This window comes from Pan troglodytes, chromosome 1 (genome assembly GCF_028858775.2).
Source record: "Pan troglodytes isolate AG18354 chromosome 1, NHGRI_mPanTro3-v2.0_pri, whole genome shotgun sequence".
NCBI lineage: Eukaryota > Metazoa > Chordata > Mammalia > Primates > Hominidae > Pan > Pan troglodytes.
Window position 1 is genome coordinate 171,118,668 of NC_072398.2, and position 21,305 is coordinate 171,139,972.

Genomic DNA, 21,305 nt, shown 5'->3' on the forward strand with positions numbered 1-21,305 from the left:
AAATGACTTTCCTGGCTGACCCCAGGGCTGAAGAGACTGTGTGTGCTTCTGCATGCTCTTCTGGGACCCTCCTGCCACCATTTAAACAAGTCCACCTTACTCTGCTGCAGGATAAGAAACATGTGGCTTCATCATTGCCATCACATTGCCCTAGCTGATAGCTGGCCAGCCTCCAGAGCTGTGCATAAGGACTTGAGATGAGTTGGATCCAAGCAAATCTGGAAGTTGAATGCACTTGCATGAGTGAGCCCAGACAAGAACTGCCTGAGCCAGCCTAAATTTCCAACCTGAGATTTGTGAGTTAAATAAATGGTTACTGTTTTAAGCCACTCAGGTTTGAGGTGCATTTTCACACAGCAATAGTTAACTAATACACTACACTCCCTGAGGGCAAGAGCAGTATCTGTCTTGTTCAATTCTGAGTCCACAGTATTAAGAACGGTGCCTGCAACATGGTAGTGTTTAATAGTGAATTAATGAACAAAATCAGTGGATTCATTGTGGGTTGGTGCTAGGTGGGACCTATCACCAGAAGTCAGATCTCCGCCACTACCCCTCTGTCCTTGTCATCTCACCCCATGACCTATTTCACAGCCCTCATGTTAACTTCTATTACAATCCTTCAGAAATGCAGTGGAGGAGCACAGGCTCCTGTCTTACCTCACCCTTTCAGTCCCAGCTGGCTTTCTGGAGTGGTGCCACCTAGCCCATTTCCCCATGCTTGTTTCTCAACAACAGGCTGATGCCCTGGATGAAGATTTTGTACTTTCTGGGTCACACAGTTTTTGTGTATTCACCATGAGCTATTTGTTCTGCTCTGGAAAGCTAAGAACCTTTTCTTCTTTTGAAACAGACAAGGAATTAAGCTAAGCAAGAAGAAAGGGTCAAATACAAAGGGTCACTTTCAGAGACTGGCTCTGTCATTGATGGTGTTGGTTATAACAATCAGGGTCAGAACAGAGGCTTCTCTTTGCCAAAATAATCTGAAGTCCAAAGACATCACAGGGCTCTGATGCACACAAAACAACATTAAAAGACTCAGCGGGGTAGCACTGGGAGTCAGATGAACTGGAGGTCGGATCTTTGTAGCTAAGCTGGCCTGAATTCCATTCCTGGTTTTTACCATTTATTACCTTTTGCTTGTGAATTAAACAGGTTACTTTACTTTCCTGAAATTTCCTAATCTGAAAAATAGAATAACACCTGCTGAGGTGGAATATATAACTGGTCAAAAGTCCACTGTCCCCCTCTGAGGTGCCTCTCCTTGTGGTGCTCCTCCCTGTGGGATGATTATGTATAACCACCTTCATGAATTCAGGAATGGCCGTGTGATTGGCTTTGATCAATAAAATGAGAGCAAAAGTTCCACGAGCCACTTCTAAGTGCTTGAAAGCTGGCTAGTAGTGCAACATGTTTCCTCTCTGCCATGAGACCACCAGTGTTCTAGATAAGAGTCTGTCCAGTGTGACAAAGACAGGAAGCAGAATCACAGCTTATTCAAGATGAATGTATGATGTCAGAAATAAACCTATTTATTTTGTTATAAACTAAAATTTCAAAATTACTGCAGCATAACTTACCCTATGCTGTCAGATACACCTGCATTGTATTTCTTGTGAAAACATGAGATCAAAGTGATATGATAATCATCAATTACAGTAGTAATGCTGTATGGTTATTTCAGAGAAGCATCCAGTTATGCTGTTATACAATTTGGAGAACTTATTTCTAGACCTTTTTTTTCCCCAGGCAATTTGATCTTTTCCTCACTGTGTCCACAAAACAAGATATTCTCCCTGCTGACTACAGGATAAATTACAGATTCTTCAGTATGGCTGCTGTGTTGTAAAACTCCAGGCTGCCATTCACTTGTAGTCTAGGTGAATGGTGCCCTCTGGAGTTGGATCACGTAGAGTAAGTTTGTCCACAAGCGGCCCAGGATGGCTTTGAATGCGGCCCAACACAAATTAGACAACTTTCTTGAAACATGAGATTCTTTCTTTTCTTTTTTTTTTTTCTTTTAGCTCATCAGCTATCGCTGTTAGTATTAGTGTATTTTATGTGTGGCCAAAGACAATTTTTCTTCTTCCAACATGGCCTGGGGAAGTCAAAAGATTGAAAAGATTGGACACCCCTGATGTAGGGCCTGCATAGCCATATGTAAGGGCATGCTCCTTAGGTGGACATATGGTAATTTTTATGATCTGAAATCTATTCACCTTTTGAATTACATCTCTTAGTACTTCTCCTGCCAAAGTACTGAACTATTACTTCCCTAAATAGGCCAGAGCCTTCATCATGTCTTTACAGAAGCTAGTTTTTCTGCAAGAAATGTTTAATTATACCTGGCAGACTCCTATTCATCCTGTAAAGGCCAGCCTAAACGTTAGCTCTCCAGTGACATTTTTCTTGACTCTTGGTTAGTTGCTCCTTCCTCCATTCCCTGAGAATTTAATTTAAAAGGTTTTATTTCCTATTTCCATATAATCTCCCAATTAAAATGAGCTTTTCAGAGGTGACTGTGTCTTGTTCACACACATTCAGTAACTGTTTCATGCATAGCAGATGCTCAGGAAATGTTTGTTGGACACATAGTGGAGGTGAGGGGTAGGGGAGAGCAAGCAGCCAAGTGACATTAATGCTGCAGTGTGCCATAAATTTTCCGTAGCCATGCAGCAAGCCATGAACCTCTATATTTCTTATTTCACATTCTGGAAAAGGTGGGCTTTAAATACTGGTTACTGAGGTCACTCCTACTTTCAGAAATCTGACTTGTGGCGAGAGCTTCTGAAATGGTAACTTAAGGAGCTCCAAAAATCCATTCCATAAAAGCACTGAGAACGTGAGCAAAAATAATCAAAATCAACATTTCCAGAATGCTGAAAATTAAACAAAGTCTCAAAACAACCTGAGCATTTGTTTAAAAAAAGAAGAGCTGCTCTCAGTAAAAACAGGGAGCTCTGTTTTAACTTGCCCTATGCCGGTTCTCCTCTCCCCAGATCTCAAGTATCCTTAAAAGCAACAGTCTCACAATTATGGTAGCTGTGAATACCCGTGATCAAGCAGCCACTGGAGGGAGCAGAATGGGTTTAGAGCACCCAAAGGCCCCATTCCCAGAAAGTTGTCATTATATGACCTCTCTGGCAGTTCCCTGAAAAGCCCCATTCTCAGAACTTGTCTTTGTTTTACCTTACTAAACGCTGATTCTGTGCAAACCACACTACAGGACATTTGTTAAAAAAAAAAATCAGTGACAATTGTGCAACATTACAGTAACCCAAGGTAGCAATACAAGTTGGAGTTAACAGAGGATTAAAAGGATAAACTGGAAATAGAGATGCCCACCGGGGCTTCTAACACTCTAACATATGCCTAGGAATCTAGAAGACCATGCACATGTGAGGGCTACATGCATACCCAGGCAAAGACCTGGAAAGACTCGAATCTCTCATCTCTGGCTGACTGTGAGGGTCTGTGTAAGCAAGAAACTAAGGTTACAATAGAACTGTAAACTACCTGCTGGAGTGTTGAAGGTATAATGCAAAACACACGCAGAGCCCTTTGGGAAAGGCTGAGAGACTTATTTCAAAACATTTAAGGAAACCGCTGTCCAAAATTAGCTGAACACTTTGCTTAAAAAGCACAGAATTCAGTGGCTGCACATGATGAATGGAATTTTTACAGAATTAGTTCAAGTCTCTAAACAAAAGGCAGTAACAGTAACAATAATACACTGTGGGGCAGGGTCTGATTTCCAGAGTTTCCACATATTACTTATAATGCCAAATTTCCAATAAAAAATTATGAATCATGTGAAGAAACAGAAAACAGTGGCTCATAGACAGGATAAAAAGAAGTTACTAGAAACAGTCCCTGAAGAAGCCCAGGCATTGGATTTACTAGACAAAAGCTTTAAGTATGTTCTATGAGCCTAAGAATTAATTATTGGATAAAGAATTAAGTTAAATATGAAAATGATTTTCCACTGAACAGAAAATCACAATAAGGAGTCAGAAATAAAAAACAGCAACTAACTAGAAATTCTAGATTTGAAAAGTACAATAACTGAAACAAAAAATTCACTAGAGGAACTCAGCAGCACATTTGAGCTGGCAGAGGAAGAACCAATACACTTGAAGATAAATCAATGAGATGATCTATTCTGAGGAGCAGAATCAAGAGAGAATGAAGAAAAATGGGCAGAGCCTTGGAGACATGTGGGACACCAAGTATAAATGGGTGCATAATGAGAGTACCAGAGAAAAGGATAGAAAGAGGAAGAAAGTATGTTTCAAGAAATAATAGCCAAAAATTTCCCAAGTTTAATGAAAAGCATTAGTCTGCAGATCCAAACTCAATAAACTGCAAATAGAATAAATTTGAAGAAGTCAACACCTAGATCCACAACTGATCATCTTTTTGATAGTCAAGCTGTCAAAAGCCAAAGACAATGAGAGAAGCTTGAAAGTTCCATATCCCCTGGAACTTCAGAAGAATGTGAATTGCATACATTCAAGCCAGATATCTAGAACAAAGCTGTACCCCACCTAGTTATACTGGAATCTGGGAAGCACAGTTTTGGTTTTCTCTTTTTTTCCTGGATAATAATGTAACAAGCTAAAATATGGGATTCCATCACTAAAGTTAAGAGGGGTAGAATGGATATTCAGGGATAAATAGCAGTCTCTAAAATTATATTACCCAGGAATGTCTTGTTTTTTTTGAGACAGAGTCTTACTCTATCACCCAGGCTGGAGTGCAGTGGCACAATCTCAGCTCACTGCAACCTCTGCCTCCCGGTTCAGGCGATTCTTGTGCCTCAGCCTCCCAAGTAGCTGGGACTACAGGCGCCTGCCACTGCACCTGGCTAATTTTTGTATTTTTAGTAGAGACAGGGTTTTGCCGTGTTGGCAAGGCTGTTCTCAAACTCCTGACCTCAAGTGACCTGCCTGCCTTGGCCTCCCAAAGTGCTGGAATTACAGGCATAGCCACCACGCCCGGCCCCAGAAATGTTTTGATTCCGTGTTAATGCAAGATGTCTAGGTTCCAGAGGTGAAAATGGAGACATAAAAAGACATATTCCCAAATCATTTAATATATCTTTTCATTCCCCAAAAAATTAAAAGGAAAAACAAAATTAGAAGAATGCAATTACTTTTTCTTTACAAACCTACATATTTTCAGTCCTCTATTTAATGCAGCAAATAAACATGCATTTATGCCCACTAAAAACCCATCAAAATCAACAGACACAGAAGCATAAAGTTTATTTACTTAAATCATTTCACAACTATTATATTGATAATGGACAATCATTTATTTAAAATAATATCCTAAATACTTACAAAAATAAATCAAATATTGGCTTTATTTTTCAAGTGTCAAAGTCTTTGCCATAGAAAATAGAAAGGACCTTTTATAAGCTAAACATTACATTTGTGCTACATCATTTAATAACTCCACACTCTTTTATGGTTTGTGCTTTACAAATTTCCAAACTACTTCTTCACAATGTACAGGTGCACAATAAAAATGTATGCATACGTTCATATACACACATTTTTACATAGGAATGTTTCTCATTAAATACACATTTAGTGAACTTAACACAGACACTACTGTGGCCTAAAAGCCATCCCCAAGCCCCAGGGTCAGATGTGCCCTAGAAAGAAATAGGTATAGATGTGGAAACATTATCTAACATTCAAATTAGCACTCTAATTATCAGAAATGATGACATAATGAGGAATACTCACTTTAATATTTCCAAAAAAGATGTCATTAATCTATACTAAATCATTTGACAGCCTTATTCATCGAAAAAATAAACTTCAAATTTTCCTCAATACATAAGTTAATCTCAACATAGACATCACTGCCATACGTACACACCCTTAACCTTAAAAAGAACAGGAATTTTAATCTTAGAGCAAGTGCTTAACATTGAAGATCATTTGCAAATTGGTCTGTGGTTTTACTTTATAATCACTAGGACATTTAATTCCTTATCAAATAGACAAATGCTGAATATCTCTTCATTGGTATATGTACTCAAGCCTCCCTTATAACACAGATGTGTATAAATCATGGTTCAAGATGAAATGTTTATAATGCTTTACCACCCACAGGGTGTCAACTCACTACATTAACCAGATGTGGAAAAGAATCTCACTTCTGATCAGTTCCTGAATTTCTGTATGATTAATCACAATAATACAGAACTTTAAATTACATTAGTCTTATATAAATACTTACATATCAAACATTTTGAATCCTACTTATCAACTAGAAAAGTGATAAATCAGAAATTTCCTTTTTCTCTATTAAGAAAAATGAATCTAGCCTTATGTCCTTATTCAGAAATTGCATGATTTAGAAATTCCAAGTATAATGATCTGATCTGTGAAAACACTAATTTATTAAAGTTAATGTTTTACAATAAATTCCTTTAAAACGGAGTTTGAAGGGCTTGTAAAATCTCAATCATAAGCAAGTAGAAACACCAAAGGGGCAGATGTCTTCACTGACTAAAATATGCCAAAATGCCATAATATTTAGAAAATGTTAAATACCATGCTAAAATATTTTCAAAGGCTTATTTTATTTTACCAGAAGTCACAGGCAAGCAGACACTACAAGAATATATGAAAATGAAACTCAACAATATAACTGTATCAAAATCTAAGAGGTAGTCAACAGAAGTAACCCTGATAGAACAAAATATCCTGACAGGTGCTCCCTAATCTCGGAGATGCAAATGCAGTATGAAATTCTTGTATTTTCAGTAAAAAGTTACCAGGCAAGAATCTAAAAACCAGGTATCTAAAAAATAATAACACTGTAAATGGAACAATACTCACACTGTATTTGCAAAGAAAGTCTATGAATAAAATTTAGACCACAGCTCTACAGCATGCAAGCCAAATCTGGCCTACCGCCTGTCTTTGTAAATAAAGTTTTACTGAAATACAACTATGCCCATTTTGTTTATATATTGTGTATGGCTGCTTTAACTCTATAATGGCAGAGTTGAGTACTTGCAACAAAGATCATGTAGGCCACAAAGCCTAAGACATTTACTAAAGTATTTACTCTTTGTCCATTCACAGAAAGTTTGCTGACCCCTGGTCTAAACACACTGCTGATAGGTATGTATGTTGAACAGCACTGAAATGATTAACTATGGTTGTCACAGCATAAGGTATTCAACTGTATGGAATGTAAGATGCTAATTATGTCACAATTCAGTTCCTTTTTATATCTGAAATAGTCCTAATATTTTTCTTCTTTTCGTGGTCTAACATCTAATATCAAATAGTATTTCCAAGTTACTATAAAAAGATTATGGTGCTATCCAATAGAACTTTCTGCAATGATGGAAATATTCTATAGCTGCCCTGTCCAATATGGTACCCACTAGCCACATGTGGCTATTGAGCATCTGAAATGTGGCTGGTGCAACCAAGAGACTGAGTTTATAATTAATTAAATTTAAATTGTCATATATGGCTCATGGCTATGATATACGACAGCACATATTTAACACAACTAAAATTCAAAAGTGCTAACTTTTAAAAATGACCCCAAAAGTTCAAAAGTAACACCTTTGAAAATAAGAGCTTTGGGCAGAAATGAACTGAATACCACAAACTGAGCCCAAGATAAACTCCTTAATAAGTAAACAAAATCAAACTGATCCCACCTTGTTTCATCACTGCAACATCCCTTTTCAATGAAGCAAAATTATTATATGATACAATTTTTCAGCAGAAGCTAAATACAATTTTATGCTTAAAAGCAATAACTGAAATCTTCATTAATTACCTTAAAAAGTATATAGACATTTCACAAAAAGTATATATATATATATATATATATATATTTTGCTTGCTTTCCATCAGAAAATCACCTATTACAAATGTCAGTTTATTTCTTATGCTTAACATTTTAAACATGATGTCCAGAAGCCCTTATTTGCCATAGGTACAAATTAGAACTATGAGATTAGATTTTCAGAATATGCAAAATTTCCAATTAGTCAATTTTATTATTCCAAAGTCATTCCAATTGTCAGATCTTCCAAATGTTGTATCTTCCATGACATGACAAGGTAGAGGTACACATTCAATGGAAGAATTAGGGGACAGAAGTAAAGCCTTGTATATATTAAGTCAAAGAAATCACCCTTGCATAGTTCTCCATGTCCCTGCCTCACGACTGTTTTCATATAAATCAACAAAAAACAAAAAAAGATTAAACAAATCCAGTTAATGTTCTAAGATTAAGTATTACTGAATAGCTATTGAAAATTAATTAAGTTACTAATACAACTGAAAACATTTAACTAAAATATACAAGGCCAATTTGAAATTATAATACTCTCAAAAGACAAATGTTTGTTTGAAATGTGTGTATAACTGCATCTCCAATTATTCAAATGTGCTCCCTCAGAGAGATGGCTAATTCTATAATTTGTTTTTAAAGTCAACTGGCAAAATTAATTTGATGCATGTTGATTTTAAAATACCTGATATCCCGCATCATAAACTCTTTTTCAATCTGGTAGTTAGTTGAAAGGTACAAAATATTTTAAGGACACTTCTATTTTATGTGGGTTTTTTGTTTTGTTTTTTTTTTTTTTTTTTGCAGTTTAATCAGATGTTGTAGCAGGGACTTTAACAGAGAGATTTCTTCTGGTGTTGGTGATGTGCCGTTGCTGTGCTAAGAAAGACCGCGCAGGAGTGCACGCACCAGTGTCACTGCAGGCACCACCACCGCTCACAAGTCTAGATTCCATCCCCAGTTTCTGGAATGCTAGACTCTGAAAAAAAAATACATATATTTTTTATTTAACATGACTAAAGAGAGTTTGCCAAGTGCTTCTCACATAAAGACACTTAATCCTTAAAACCAACCTATAAAGCTAAGGCTTTCCTCATTTTTATAGAAAATAAGGGTTCAGAAGCTGATTAATCTATGAAATGGTAATGCTAGTAAGAAGGCACAAAATCCATTTTCTCTATTTAATCCACTAAATTTAAAATTATTTAAAACAGTAACTTAAAAGAATGGCCTGGAATTAGACTTAATTATAACAAATTTTTGTGTTTGGGCCATCACTGTACCACCTATGAGCAGACATGTCACAACAGAATGGCATAGATCAAAGGTTCCTGAAGGGTGGTCCCCGGATTAACAAGATTAGCATCCCTGGGAATTTGTTAAAAATACAAATTTAGGGGCCTTACCCAGACCTACTGAATCAGAAGTTCTGCCAGTGTGTCTAGCAATTTGTGTTTTAGCAAGTCTTCTGAGGCAAGTTAATGTTTAAGAACCACCAGTATAGATTAAATTTACTATAGTCTATCTCAATATTGATACCTGATAAATTACCATATTTTGGCTGTTGAGTTTCTTATAAGGGAAGTCATTACTCTCCCACTAGACCACATAACACAATTTTACTGAACTTAGCATCACTAGTAACTAGTACAGTACATGGATATTAGATGCTCAACAAATATAGGCTGAAAAAAATGAATCAATCATGGACTACCTGGCTACAATATCTTCACTGATTTATGTATTAAGAGGTCATGGAAGAACAAATAAATAATACACAGTCACTGATCTCAACTAGGATGACTGACTCATGAGAGAAAGTTCTGAGAATACCTCACACATAATTTCCTTCAGGGCCCTTTAAGCAATATTTTACCCAACAGAAGAAAGGAAAGAGCTCAGATGAAAAGCATGGTGTCATGAAAGCATGAGCCATGTTTCAGGAAGAATAACTAGTGCTTTCTGGTGGAGCACAGCATTCACACATGGGAAGTTTATAAAGTGATATGCCTTTGTATAAATAAGAGATAAAAGTAGATAATAGCCTATTCTGGCTGACTAGAATAATGCAAAAGAACCATATACATCATGAAATGCTACTCTTGAAAATATCCTACTGACACTACCAATGACAAAATAAAACACATTTCAAACTATGCTATTTTCTCCTTGGTAGGACAAAGAGACAAATAGGAAGAGTAACCCCTGGATAAAAAAAATAAAGTAATAAATACAGTAAAGGACACACTGAGGCTTTAGAGGATGTTAAAATAAATACTGAGTAACTAGAAGCATTTAATTTTGCATTACACAGATCTTCATATTTCTTCAGAAACCTTTAATGGGCAAAAATTGAATGTTTCAGCTCAAATAAGGCAATTTTAAAAAGGTTTATGAATTATTACACCTGTGCTTCATACGTATCAGCTAAAGGCTGATGAGTCACAATATCAAGTTAGTGGATTAGAATCAACATTAAAGGAGAATATGACAAAATATCTGAGTGCAATACACAGGGTAACTTTTGTTTCAGTCATATACATAAACATGCTATGTCTTGGTTTATGGTATAAAATAAAATATATTTTCTTATGTTGTACTTGGTCAAAAAAAAATTTGCTTAAACACCGTTCTCATCCAATCATTTGCTGAACTTCAGCTCACCTTATTATACCAGGCAGAAACAATGAGTTTTTCTTCATAATCACGGAATTTTGCTACTTTGCATTCACTCTGGAAAAAAGATATGAGAACAATTAAAATCCCAGAAATTACCCCAAATTACTAAAGATAGAATAATTTCTTCACTATGTTCATTATTGAGAGAATCTAAAGATTGCACTTGTGAGGCACACAATGTAGTCAAATGTAAACTGAATCAAGCACAAATGCATGCCCAACACCTTTAGGAAAGAATAAGGTTTGTGACTAATAAACCTTTATTTCAAGAAATTTATAGGTAGAAGAGAATGATTTAAACATACATATACACAACTAGTGATTTTAAGGCTACTGCCCACCATATCTAGAGAAAAAAGTAACAAGTGGCTTAGGTAAACGAAACAGAGCTGCACCTGTGGAGGGGTCAAAACTAAGGAGAAAGAATCTTTCTGGAAAAATCTTTTTAAGTTGCCTATAAAGTTTAATACAAATTTTTCTCTCTTAATTGTTGGTGGCCTGTATACTAGATTCCATAGCCATATTTATGTGCCATCACAGAGACTGACATACTTTTCCTGAGTACCAGATATAGTTTGGTTTATATAAGTACTATTATCTTGATACATAGAATGTTCATGATACAAAAAGTATATATGAACCAAGCCCAAAAGAGAGGTGATGCCCTTCTTCAGACTCACATTCACTCCAGGCACAGAATTCCCAAGAGGGATGGCAGATAGAACAGCCTCTGCTATTTACATTACATTTCTCCTTTTTACTTTTTGCAGTGTGTGTCTAGATGAATACGCACAAATTAAATGCCCATGTGCTGTGACTTAACCTAAGCTTTTCCTCAGAGTCTTATAGTTACAGGGACTATTTTCTCATCATATCTGTTGGGGATGTACATTTCAAACATCAATGATGTTGTATATTTTCACTGACTTTCACTGGGACATAAACAGAGCAACTTAGATGTCAGCGATTATCCAATCCCAGTCTCACCATTTTATAGATGAGAAGATGGCGAGCCAGAGAGGAGAAGTAACTATTTTAAGACAAGAAGTTACTAATAATGCTGCAACCCTGGCCTCTGATTTATGTAATATTTAATGTTAGGGGTACAGAGATAAAAGATAGGCTTTGCCCTCAAGACACATCCACATGTACCAAAAAGAAAACCAATGCTGTTGTGGAATAAATTCATGAGTTTGAAGTACATGGACTCAGTGTGGAGAGTGAGACAGTATTAAACTTCCCCTAAGGAATACAGGGAAAGTTTAATAAAGAGATATTTGACTTAGAATTTCAAGAATAGCATTTCTTCAGACAGATCTCCCTACCCAGTACTTTTGAGAACACACAACATAGCCTGGACAAGCATTGATAGCAAGGGCGTATTGGGTTGGTGTCGTACTATGGATGTAGGAAGAATGGTGGTGTACTATGGATGTAGGGAGGAGGGGGTGTTAAAGTCTTTAAGTCTTTAAATAAAAATATTTCTACCACAGTTCATACCTACTTGCTCAAATACCAAGAAAAAGGCACATAAATAGAGTGCATTTCTTTGAAATATAACATTCCTAGATGATTTAAAAAGAAACTGAATACAGCTAGGTGCGGTGGCTCACGTCTGTAATCCCAGCACTTTGGAAGGCTGAGGAGAGCGGATCACTTGAGGTGAGGAGTTCCAGACCAGCCTGGCCAACGTGGCAAAACCCTATCTCTACAAAAAATACAAAAATTAGCTGGGCGTGGTGGCATGCACCTGTAATCCCAGCTACTAGGGAGGCTGAGGCAAGAGAATTGCTTGAACCTGGGAGGCGGAGGTTGCAGTGAGCTGAGATTACGCCACTGCACCCCAGCCTGGGCGACAGAGCAAGACTCCATATCAAAAGAAAAAAAAAAAGAAACTGAGTACCATTTATGAGAATTTCAAGGCCAGTATGTAGAATTCAATATGGCTCTGCAATTATGCATATGTTATTAAAAGGAAGTATATATTTACTTCAAGAATAGCATCAAATCTCACTACAGTATTAAATACAGTAGCTTTGTAAAACACTTTGCAAAGGAAACCAGAACGTGCTCAATTATAAATCTAAGAATACAGAATTCCATAGTGACATACTTACCTAAGGCTCATAAAAATAATATAACCACTAACACAAAAATATCTTTAAAATTTAAAGACTCAGCTAATTAATGAGAGCATGCCATTACTAATATAATTTTGCATGATTAATAGGTAAGAATTCCACTTTAGTTCAGGAGTTCACTGGAATTCTGTGAGTACTTCCTTCTCCCAGAAATTCCACTATTAATAAGTTTGTTTAGGTTCAGGTGAGAAACGGCTGAAGACAAGAAAAATGTGATTGACTGAATCAACACAGTATCTTTTTTAAACGGTAAAGGTCAGGTTTATATCCCCCAGATGAAATCATATTTGCATAATTTTAAAAGAAACATTATAGCAGGTCTCTATTAGAAAGTCAGGGATAGCCATATAATGCCTGTTATTGACAAGAAGAGCTACAACTACAACGCTGCATATAAACAGGGTATATGAGCTACACACAGAGCATCTATTGGGCGGCCAGTGAGATGCTTTGTAATAAACACACTGGGTGCTAAAACATGACATTTTTAACTTCTTGTAAAACTTGATCATTAATGACAAATATATGACAGCAGTTAATTACCAGGATTCTATAAAATAATTAAGAGATGAGTAAATATAAAAGTTTTACCTCCAGAATCTCAATTCTTCTCTCTTTCTCTGCCAACTGCTTTCTTAGTAGCATTATTTCAGCTGATGCTGGATTTAACTTGGGATCCAAAGTTTTTATTACCTGTTTAAAGAAAAAAATACTATGTTCACTTTATATTTTAAAGTATTAAAACATATAGAACATATCTTACAAAAACTGTGTAAGTAAGGTGGAAAATAATCCACAAAGTCATCCAAGAGCTAACTGTAGCTTGTTTTACAATCCTAATTGGGATAACAAAAATAACTCATTCTATATACAAGAAACAGTACAAAAATTCAGTACAAAAATATAAATGTCCCCATTCCAAAAACAAATTTCCCTTCTCCAAGGCTCAGTACATGGAAATAGTTATTTAGCCTTTTCAATACTCAAACTTTAGGCATTAAAGTCTTGAAATAATCCTTTCTATATTTATTTGACTTGAGAATTTTTAAAAAAATCAAAATGAATTCAATAACTCTAAGAAACACTGATTTTATAAAGTAAGAACAACACACAGAAGAAATTCTTAGCAATAATCTTTTTTACTATTATTATCCAGTCAAGTGTAATTCAATATATAAGATCAATATAATAAATGCTGGTGATTTTATTTGCAAAAGGTAGGGTGCTGAATCGCATTTATGTTATTACTAAAAATTGAGTAAAAAGATATGTTTGACCAGAATGTAGTAAAGAGATTCAGCTAAACTATGGAGATAGCAATCTGTTAGAAAACCAATTCAGAAATGTCAAGAATATATTTCAAGCAAAAACCATAAATTTCAAACAGGGACATCTGCATGATGTAATTATAAAACTATTAAAAATATTTAAAATTATTTAATGAGTTAGGAAAATTTCATCTACATTTATAGAGGAAAAAGAAGAAGACTGGATGGTAAAATACCAAAATACTATTGTGGCTCCTTCATTCATCCAAAAATCATTTATTGAGTGACAACTGTGTGGTAGATACTGGCAGATGAGGATTCAGCAATTTATGGGAGACGTGGTGCCTGCCCTCATGGAATGCACACCATAAAAGCAGAATACATTGAATAATTTATATCAATTTAATTACAAAGAGCAAATCATAGTTTATTATCTCTAAGTGATAAATGGTTGTGATTTGTATATTTTCTGAATTTTCTACAAGGACATGTTATTACTTTAGCCAGTATCTTAACCATTATTTAAACCTCTTGCCCCAAATAAGGTAATGGGAAAAAAAATCATATTTATGAAAGCAAGCAACTGTCTTTTAAATGATATTAATCAATGGTGGCAAAAATGTGGTATTCATTGTCATGGTTTTGTTCAATTAGTTATAGTCCTCTTAAAATGTCATTTAGAAATACATATCAAGCATCTTATGATCTTATCCTATGACCCAATACTTCCATTTCTAGGAAATAAGGTTAAGATAATAAACCAAAATAAAGAGAAAGCTTTCTGTATAATTATGTTGACTATAGTCTTATTTATAGGAGCAAGAAAGGAAAAGGAAATGAATACAGATTATTTCCAATAGTAGGATAATGCTTAAGTAAACTCTGTTATATCCCACACAACTAAGTATTATGTAGGCATTATTTTACTTTTGCAAAGTCTGTTCCATAAATGTAGTGTGGTCACATGCCTGCGCTCCAAAGTGGGAGTGAAAGTGATTTATGCTGTTTTCAGGCCTCGCCCATTACATATCTCCTATGCAATCTAGGCTGTCTTTCTTCATTTGACCTAGTTGGACAAGGTCAAGTGAACCTGGGATCCCTATGCTGAAGAAGGCAGAGCCTCTGTCAGCTTAGGACTCTGAATGACTACATGGAGAAGTGCCCCTTCCCCATTTATGATTGGACTCAATGTGACTATGAAGTAAACCGCTACCTTTTTAAACCTTGAGTGTGATGAACATTTGAAAAGCGTTTAACTATCTAATCTCAAACTAAATGCTACAACAATTTCAAATACATTTAAAAAGCTAAACTTTTACAAAAGATAAAATATCCATTTTGCTGTTTCTAGAAAAATTATATTCTTAGAAAATTTGCAAAGATTCTAGCAAATAAGAATTCTGGGCTTATTTTGCCAAGAACTAAAGATTCCATACATTATAGCCATCACTCTCTCTGACATCACGACAGTCTGTCTAAACAGTCCCTATTAGCTATGGCCTATTTTATCTGACACTGATGAGTGAGACTAAGAGTATGAGAACTGATTGGGAAATACTACGGAAACCTGACAGGTAAGGCAATACAGTTAATAGAGAAGTGATTAGATACAGATACAAGAATGGCAGAAAAATCCGGTGAAATGAGCCTTGCTAAAACACAGGCCACAAAGTCTTGAGCTCCGAAAGATAAGTCACTCACATTTCTGGCTTTCTCCAAGTACATTTTATATCTTTCCTCCATTGCTTTCATATCTTCATCTTTCTTCTGAAGAGCAGCTTCAAGTTCATTGATCTTTTGTACTATTAGTAAAAATAAAATGAAACATAATCAGTTATTAATATTTACTACCTATTAAAATACTTCATCCTCACATAAAATTATATTTATAATATTTATTTTCTAAAGACTGATAAGATAACTTAAAAGAAAAGCCTGTTATTTATTCTTTGTAGTGAATTCTTATCTAAAAGTTTTGAAATACAACCAACACATTCTCAATCTTTTATTATTTGACCCTTAAAAATATCTACAATCTGCTTTATTTAGTTCTTTTTCTCCTTTCTATCAAGTATAAATAGCAAATATACCCTACAGTAAGCACAACCACAAGAAAAATAAAGCATTTCTACACAATGTTTTAAAGTTTATATCAATCTGATTTGAAATCATTTTTACCCACATTTCCAGATTAATCTTATTTTTTAATGTTTGATACTCCCATATATCCATCAATTCATTTTATTAGATTTTTTGCTTTAATAATATATCATTTATTAATGACTTCAGCACTAAAAATTATCATAGTCCTTATTTACAATATATGTATCTACACATTGTGCAAAAACTTACACATAGACCTTGCATCCTTCAATAAAAAAGGGTAAGTCCTTAGATATACTGTTGTCTGATCCAAGTTTTCACAGATACCTACCATTTTGATTTATATCTGGCTGAAGATCTTCAATGAGTTCTTGTTTCTTCTGTAATTCTTCATGGACCTCTGTGAGTTTTTCCCTAAGAGGTAGAAAAAGCATGGAGACTGGTCTCTGCCATATAACATTTGTGGACCTTGGGCAAGTTGCTTTCTGACCCTTGGTTCCTCATCTGTGAAATGGGAATACTATCTGCCTGACTGCAGGGGTTGTCATGAGGATGTAAACAGTCAGGCACACGGCAGGTGCCAAAAAGGTTAAATTGTTTCCCTTGCCACCCTTGCTTCCTAAGAAAGTAAAATATTTTATAGGTTTAACATCCCATATAATCTAGTTGTGATAGTTAATCTGTTTTTTTAAACTTTCCAAATGATATTAACAACGGAAAGATGTAGGAGTTTGGGATGGGGGTAGTAGGGAGGCTGAATCTTTAGCATGCTTTTCACTTTTGCAGCAGGTGTATCAATTAGCATCAGGATATTTGCTTTTCTAGACAAAATCCGAAAAGGAGATTAACTTTAGAGGCTTTTACAACCCCTCCCTTCTCATATTTGAAAAGAAATATCAGTTTTACTTACATATGAGCTTCCAACTTCTGCTTTAATTTGCTGGACTATAAAATTTAAAAAAAATTGCTGTAAGATGACTATCTTGACAAAGGTCAATTTTCCAGACATCGAAATCTCTTTACCTCCTTTTGAAGGTGTACCAGGCAAAATTATAAATATTTTTAAAATTTGTATTTCCAATAACACACTTTAAGAAGCATAAACTTTTTAGGTTCTTTTTTTACTTCAAAAAGGAAAGGAAAAATAGAAAATGAAATGTAAAAAGGTACAAAAACAGAAAGAAAAATGCCTCATGTTTCTGAATGTAATAAAAATTAAATCTGAACTTGAAAAACACCAAATGCAAGCTGAATGTGATATACTGAGGAGTATCAAACATTAAAATATTTTAAAAATCATTTATTCAGAATAAAAATTTTAAGATTTTGGGCCTCTTATGAGGAACAAACTTAAATATCTAAAATAATTATCTTTATAATAAAATTTTATTATAGTTGTAAATACTTTAATAACACCAAAATGAAGCAACTGAATATTGTTAAAAAGCAAAATTTTAAACATACAATTTCCTCTTTTAAAAAACAGTACTTTAAATTGCAATAGTCGTTCCGCATCTATTGTATAGGTGAAGTATTTAAAATATATAATCTGAAATACAAGTTGGATACCAATATATTAAAATAATAAAGACATTTATCTTTAAAACACTGCCAGCCAAAATGTGCTCCCCCCAAAATACCTCATTTTAAAAGTATTCTCTAGTATGGCTTAAAATAATATTTGTATTAGAGAAGTTTACAATACCGTATATATGCACATATGAGATGCCGCCATGCATGAGACGATTTCTATTTTCCAAGCCCCCAGGGAAAAAAAAAGAAAATAATATAAAGCACATAAAAGACAGAAAGAAAATGCAACTCTTTCAATTTTCCTTTTCATCTCTTTACTCTGCAAAGTTTCCTCCCCCATCAACACAGGTATAATCACCTAGCATTTTATCTAATCTCAATCAATCAAGATATCCCTAACACATATCTAGTCCTTTTTTCTTGTTATTTTTAATTAAGTACAACAATCCCTCAATCATTACTTCTTTTTCTCTTCACATAAAAAGATCAAACTATAGAAAAGTTGCTAGGTATAGTCAGATTTTGGCTAAGTTTGATCTCTTTTAAATCCTCTTATCTCTGCTCTCACAATAGCTGCTGTCAAAATGCATCAGAAAACGGTAAGGCCATGAATCATTAAGGAAGGAGAAAGAAATGAGTGATGCCTCCAAGGCTGCATTAAAGTTTCTGTCCTTCAGAGACGGGTATAATCCATTTTTGGCATGATCTTTAGGTAGAAATCATTTTCCCATTCTCTCTTTTCCTATTAGAAGGTTTCCTCAATTCTGACTGCTAATTACTCTCATCTGGATTTTTCTCAGGCCAGCCCTGTTGGAATTCCAGCAGAACTATGAAGGCCTCAATTGTAGTATGCTCTCAATCAAGAATCATCATGAACTTTGGTATAGCTGCTAAATGATGTTGAATGATGATTAAGAATCATCACGAACTTTGGTATAGCTGTTGAAGCAGGACAGACAGAAATCACCTTCCAATGTAGATGATCAACTGACAGGCTCCAAGTTGGCAAAATCACTGCATCTATTATGCAGATATATACGGTATTTAAGGCTATTCTCAATGATAAGGGCTGTACTTTCCAATACAAGATTAATTTGGGCATCATGATCTATTAAAGAAAAGCCATACACAGCAGAATTATTATAATTTCTAAGTTACTTACACTTTCGCCTTCAGACTTGGAACCTTGTTCCTGTAAAGATTTCTGGAGGTCCTCAATCTGCTGCTGCAATTCTCTAATACGCTCTTTGCTCAGCCTATTGTAAGATGGGTTATAAGCATTTACTTGTATTGAAAGTCAAAGCAGTTAAGGATCTACAAAGGTACATTCAGTTAGCAATTTAAGTAAAAAATATGTTTATAGCAATGACAAATGCGGAATAATTATCTGTGCCTAGGTACAATATGAAGTACGGCAGGCTACTTCTAAGAAAATACTTTTTAAAAGAAAACTTTTTTCCTGAAAGTATATATGCCTACATTTAAAATTTTAAGGAACTTAAATGTCGGTGGCAAAAACATTTCTACACCGCACTCACTGGTAGAAAAATCAGAAAACCAGCTCAATTTTTCTACAGTTGTATTTTTAATGAATGAAAACTAGATTTCCATCTTCTGTTTCAGATTTCACAGCGTATTGGAAGAGGAAGGTCACCATTTTCCAATCATTTCCACAAGTTTTTTTAAATTTAAATTAAAGGGAGTGCCACTAGCAACTAACTCAGATTCTAACGTGGCAAAATCTCATTCTTTAAAACTGTGCTTAAGAGTTACTTCCACTGGAAGTTACTAGCAAGAGTTAGTATCTCCCTCTCCCTCTATGTGTATCCACACATACACACTCACCTGCCTGCTATAATATTCCACTGTTGCAGTTATCACATAATATAGCAATTATCTATTTACATGTCTGCTTTCCTATGTTAATTCCTTAAAAGCTTAAATGATTTCCCCAGTGCTAACAACTTGTATTGAACTGAATAAGATAGTAATATGTAATGGTCTCTTCAGAAAAGTGTTAACAACTGGTATTGAACTGAGTAAGATGATAATATGTAATGGTCTCTTCAGAAAGGTGTTAACAACTGGTATTGAACTGAGTAAGATGATAATATTTAATGGTCTCTTCAGAAAAGTGCTAACAACTGGTATTGAACTGAATAAAATAGTAATATTTAATGGTCTCTTTAGAAAACTAAATTGTTATTCTTCTTTTAACCACTGTTTATGTAACCTTATACACACAAGTTACACACAAGTTTGAGAAAGGTAAGATTCAAGTATGTCTAAAATTTCTGTTGGTGTCTGGGATTCAATAAAGGTTAAATAAATCCAAATACCCTTATAGTAAGTACACCATTTATAACAGGGAAGTTACCATAGTAGTTAGGAGTAAAGACTCAGTAATCAGATTGACAGAGAGTTCATTATGGAGGATCCAGAACTACTAGGTGTATAACTTTAGGTATGTTATTTAACTTCTCTGTATCCATATTCCTTATCCATAGAAAAAGAGCTATTGGTTACTACATGGTTACTATTTCATAGAGTTATTATGAGGATTTACTGAGTTAATAGCAAAAAAGTACTTAGAAAAGCATATTATAATAAGTTTTGAGCACTTCATTGATACCACATAAGCACATCATTTGCTTTAAGCTCATTATCTGTAGTCTTCCTAACAACTTGTATTTACACCTGAAGACACTGAGTGTAAGTTTCAGTAACTTGTCCAGAAACAGTTAATAAGTTAAATTAGAAGTGGGATTTAAATTTGATTCCACAATCTAGATCTTATCTATGCACTAGACTTCAGTAGAAAGCCAAACTGTCATTTATTCATTTGTCAAACTTTCTGAATTATGAACATATCTAAATGAAATTTAAGAATAAGTAGCCTGGTGGGCCAGACACAGTGGCTCATGTTTGTAATCCCAGCAACTTTGGAAGGCTGAGGTAGGTGGATTACATGAGGTCAGGAGTTCGAGACCAGCCCAGCCAACATGGTGAAGCCCCATCTCTACTAATAATACAAAAATTGGCCGGGCATGGTGGCTCACGCCTGTAATCCCAGCACTTTGGGAGGCCAGGGTGGGTGGATCATGAGGTCAGGAGATTGAGATGAGCCTGGTCAACATGGTGAAACCCCATCTCTACTAAAAATACAAAAAAAAATTAGCCAGGCGTAGTGGCGTCTGCCTATAGTCCCATCTACTTGGGAGGGTGAGGCAGGAGAATTGCTTGAACCCGTGAGGCGGAAGTTGCAGTGAGCCGAGATCGCGCTACTGCACTCTAGCCTGGGTGACAGAGCAAGACTCCGTCTCAAAAAAAAAAAAAAAGAAAGAGAAGAAAACAAATACAAAAACTATCCAAGCATGGTGGTGCATGTCTCTAATTGCAGCTATTCAGGAGGCTGAGGCATGAGAATCACTTGAACTGGGAAGGTGGAAGCTGCAATGAGCAAAGATCGCGCCACTGTACTCCAGCCTGGGCGACAGAGGGAGACTCTGTCTCAAAAAGAATAAAAAGAATAAGTAGCCTGGTTAACCAAGAATGCTGAAATTAATGGATTATCCATATATTTTATAAATATAACTGAAATGAATCACCTGACTTCTTTCACAGAGTGAAGCTTATAGTGATGAAAGACTACTAACAAAAATATTAAACTATTTCTAGGTAATTCTAATTACTTTAGCTACAATAATATTTTCCATTTCTGTGAATCAAGATTTTATGG

The 21,305-nt window shown here is 35.1% G+C and overlaps 1 protein-coding gene across 8 annotated transcripts in view; it reads right to left on the bottom strand.

The window, feature by feature from the left end:
* The window catches only part of HOOK1 (hook microtubule tethering protein 1), an 84,297-nt gene that overhangs the window by 17,347 nt on the left and 45,645 nt on the right, over positions 1-21,305 (bottom strand). For 7 of the 8 annotated variants that reach the window (XM_001156562.7, XM_054683542.2, XM_063801293.1 and 4 more), the window contains 7 exons: positions 18,729-18,822; positions 16,944-16,978; positions 16,365-16,447; positions 15,632-15,732; positions 13,254-13,355; positions 10,507-10,575; positions 8,028-8,821 (listed from right to left, as the gene is read on the bottom strand). In XM_001156562.7, coding sequence (XP_001156562.1) covers positions 8,651-8,821; positions 10,507-10,575; positions 13,254-13,355; positions 15,632-15,732; positions 16,365-16,447; positions 16,944-16,978; positions 18,729-18,822 — 655 coding nt within the window. In that variant the 3' untranslated portion in view covers positions 8,028-8,650. Of the gene's footprint in view, positions 1-8,027; positions 8,822-10,506; positions 10,576-13,253; positions 13,356-15,631; positions 15,733-16,364; positions 16,448-16,943; positions 16,979-18,728; positions 18,823-21,305 lie in introns of those variants that run through there. The other variant, XM_054683557.2, reaches the window with a different exon arrangement.